General features: G+C 37.3%; 1 protein-coding gene across 1 annotated transcript in view; it reads right to left on the reverse strand.

Moving 5' to 3' along the window:
• The window catches only part of AZIN1 (antizyme inhibitor 1), a 19,793-nt gene that overhangs the window by 10,315 nt on the left and 5,205 nt on the right, over positions 1-4,273 (reverse strand). The window contains exon 2 of the mRNA XM_010131861.1: positions 1,019-1,216. Coding sequence (XP_010130163.1) covers positions 1,019-1,120 — 102 coding nt within the window. The 5' untranslated portion in view covers positions 1,121-1,216. The remainder of the gene's footprint in view (positions 1-1,018; positions 1,217-4,273) is intronic.

The raw sequence follows: 4,273 nt of genomic DNA on the forward strand, positions 1-4,273 counted from the left end.
TGGAGCTTTAGATCCATGGCACAGGCCTCTACCCCTTGAGCTAAAGGAGTAAATGAAAGCAGCAGGAGGCAGCTATCCTCTGTGAGCCAGCCAGTGGTTGGAGACATGACATGGTGCCAGTAGTTTACCTATTTATTTGCTAGACAGAAAAAGAATATTAGGAATCAGGATTTGGGAATCCTACACCTGAGTTCAGAAGGCCATGGGATTTAGCTATTTACTGTACTATAGTTAAGCACTTGCATTTGAACATTAGTTCTGATAAACCAAAGGAAAGGTGGACAAGGCACAGGTATGGCATGTTAAGGATACAGGATTTGCTTAATGAAGTTTTTGTAAAGCTCGCTTTCTACAACCTTGTCTATAAAACAAAGGCTATGACATCTTGCTGCCTCCTAAGAAGTTAAGCCAAGCCTTAGCCAGTGAAACTACTATTGTATACACAGAATTATTTAAGTTTCTTTCTAGCAGATTGCTAAGCCTTAATAGCTTTTAGACCAGTTTATTTTCTTGAAAGAAAAAAGGCAGCACCTCACAATATGCTTATACCCATGTTTCCAACACAGAGAACAGTAATAGGAAGATGTACAGCCATACAACTATGATCAACCACAGAAATTTTAAATATGGCTTTGAACTGGCTGATACATATTTGCCTAAACTCTGGCATATTTTTAAGGAAAGAGAAAAAAAAGCGCTTCTAACTCAGCAATATCCACTTGCCCCATTTCAGGTTCCTGGTCTAAATCTCATTGATAATATCATCTCTTGAAACAGTAAGATGGAAAGGCGCATTTAATTACATCAGCAAGACTACTTTCCTGTGAGCCATGCTCAGGGGGGTAACAATTGTTGCCCAAATTTCCCAAACAGAATTCAGCCCAAGGCAAACAAACAGTAGAGAAGTAGAAGAGGGAACTGAGGCGAATTTTAGCTAACCGTTGCTGTTAGCTCAACAGTGCTAAATACCTTGACCTAGTTTGAAGACTTAGAGAACTAAAGCTTATAGAAAACTTACATGAGTATGTTCATAAATACAGTTGTCAATAACATCTGCAAGAGTTGCTCCTTCATCCAACAGGCCAATGGAGTAATTTGCATCCTCAAGAAATCCTTTCATCTCAGCCGTATTCCACAAAGCCGACAGTCATAAACCAAGAAACACAAGGGATGGGCTTCCAAGCCTTATATCCGGGTCCTTAAATTATGCAACAAACTGTACAAAGAAAATATAAATCAATGTGAAGAGAGGCAAAAAGCATACTATGCCACTACCTAAAAATTAGAAAGCTTTCTACAGCTGACCATATATTGCAAAATTTCCTCTACAAAAATCAAAGATTTTTTAAAATTCTATTCACCATCTGTTTGCCAGGGATAAGGACAGAGCAGTTCTGTTGAAAACAGGAATAATACAGATACCATATACTTTGAATCTGGTACTAACTTAAAAGACAAGAAACCACCGATGCAAGGCCATTCTTGAGAAGAATCCCCAACAGTATGTACACTGATTGGTGTTGAGCTTATGCAAACCTTGAAAATACTGTAAGTGTAGTGTACTTGTACCAACACTTCGGCTCAGCTGTTCTTCAGTATAGCTTAAGTGGCGTTAGGATTCAAGTACGCAACTTGAAGACTGTCTGTAACACATTTCTGAATTTGTTAAAGAAAACTTTCAGTTTATTAAATGTTAGTACTGACACATGATTCACTTGTGTTAACATTATGCTTAACATTCATAAATTGCTCATTTATAACCATTGCCTTCGCACATTGTATGTACCAGACACTTATTTTGTCCTTGTTTGTTAAGATTACCTCCAACGCTTAAATTTCACTTTTCCTTTAATCTCTATTGAAGCCACTAGCTAGAAGGAGTATTAAAATGACAATTAATCTCAGTAAGTGGAACTGGTATTTGAGGAAAATAACAGTATAGCGTAGCTTTATTTGCATCCTGTTTATCCTCAAACCTTCACTGCAGATTAGAGGTTGTTTATAAGCAGTTTTCCAAAAGACAACTTTAATTAGCAAAGACCAAAAGACAGAAAACATTGTTAGATACACAGTCTTAGAATATGGAATAGTCAGTCTCAAGTAAGAGAAACAGCAGAAAACTACCAACAGCTGGTTATATGCCTTCATCAGCCTTACCTGATGAATAGAACCACCTGCAGTTTGCATTCCATTAGAGCTGCAGGTCTTGTTTAAAAGCAATTTATTAGTTTATAGCAACTAACCGACCAGACTTTGTTTCAACTGTAATCTTTATGATTAACACAACTGATCAAAACCAGTCAGCTAACCATATTCCTTCTTGACATGAACACCCAAGACATTTTTAATCTCTCAACAGAAGTTGTTACAGTATATATACAAAGTGACAGTTGTTTTCTAATGCCATCTGTACTTGGCTTTAAAATAAAATTATTTTTCTAATTAGAAGTGTTGATAAAATCCAGAAACATTAGAGGTGGAAGTAAAAAATGCTTCAGTAAGACTCTAAAAGCTAAGACAGTTTTGGCTTCAAATAGTCACAAACCCATGGTAGTAGCTCTGTCCCATGCTTCTTCCACCACATTCCTACAGTCCAAAAAAAAAATCCACAACTGGCAACATTAAGTTTGGTTAACATTGTTAAGAATACGAATAAAGTTATTTTTGCTCAAGCTAATACTAAGCAACAGTTGCTCCTGCTTGTCATTATCCCAGATAATGGGGAAAAAAGCCGGCAGTTTTGCATGCTTTCCGCATAACTCAAGAATGCCACCTATGTTTTGGAGAAGTATTTACCGCTAAGTGAATTTAACTTGGTGGCAGCAAGAATTTTCAGTTATATTCAGAAGCTGAATGACAAAGACACGTTTGCTGGGTAAGAGCATACTTGTCTCGCACACAGTGAGTCATATGCTTATTTAAGTGAATCCTGAAGATCCAAAACAATCACAAAAGAGCAAGATAATTATCACACTGATGTAAGGATTTAAGTAATTACAGTTATATAAACAATGACTAGGTGGTAGTCACTACAATAACCAGGAAAAAATCTTCAGGCAGTCACATCTCAGCCTAAGTTTCAGACTAACAGCTAAAACTTCCTAAAAAACCCCTACCAAACAAAATATAAAAAGCTTAGACAAGCTTGTGAACTAAGTTTCCCTTAGAATCAGTGAAACAAACATGACCACCACAGTCATGTTTACGTAGTCACCTTCTGAACAGGAACTTCATCAGCATCCTTGATTTACTATCTAATTAGCGCAAAGTTCTCAAAACATTCACCTCCATAAAATATCCATGATTTCCAGAAGCAGAGTACCAAACAGAGTTTGGTTTGGGTTTGTGCGTCCCCCGGACAGAAAAGCTGACATCAGCATTTTACCAAAAAATTGGTATCATTCTGGAGTACTCAAAGTGTGAAGATCCAAATAAGGAAAAAAGCTAAGCCGAGTTAATTCATTTAGCATAATTTCTTTATACTACAATTTTAAAATTTAGTTAAACATTAGGCTGTTTGAGCAGTTTATGCATCCTCAGGAATGTGCTGGTTGTGTGATAAACACATTAAACTTTTCTACAATAGCTCCTTTTATTGTCTTGCAAGAATAATAATACTGAAAGAGAGGAATAAGTAAGCCAATCACAGTGAACACATGCAAGAGCAAAGTGATTTCCATTTTCAGCAGATCATTCAAATGTAACAGATCTGTTACATTTGTTACATCAAAAACCAGTTTTTTAAAACCCTTTTTGATGCAGCAGGGCGTTTAAAGAAAATTTTCAAATACGTCTTGTGCTGCATTTAAATCTACCACACCCTTTTGAACAGATCTAATCTGTCCTATGACGTCACAAAAAATTCACTGAAACTGAGTGGCAATGTCTTGACACAGTAACTCTGTAGAGTATGGGACTGGTGATCCCAATTCCTCTTTCCCCCTCCCCACTCACATCTGACCAGTAAATGCGGTAAATACCTGCAACTGAGTGCATGTGAGAAGTGACTGGGTTGCCAGAACCTTGTACCTGAGCTTCTTTTTACTGTCTAATCAAGTTGGACAAATTCTGTGTTTCTGATGATATGTTTACAGTTCCCTGACACACTGTACAAAACTGCTAAAATGCCTGAAGGCAAACCAAAAGCATCTTAAGGATTTACTGTATACACAAGAGCACCACTGAGCTAGATTTTAAAGTTTTGGTGGGGGGGTTAGGTTTTTTTGTTTGTGTCCGTCGTCCCCCCCCCCCTGTCAGTGTTTTGGGTTGTTTT

The sequence above is a fragment of the Buceros rhinoceros genome, unplaced genomic scaffold, assembly GCF_000710305.1.
Source record: "Buceros rhinoceros silvestris isolate BGI_N320 unplaced genomic scaffold, ASM71030v1 scaffold3072, whole genome shotgun sequence".
NCBI lineage: Eukaryota > Metazoa > Chordata > Aves > Bucerotiformes > Bucerotidae > Buceros > Buceros rhinoceros.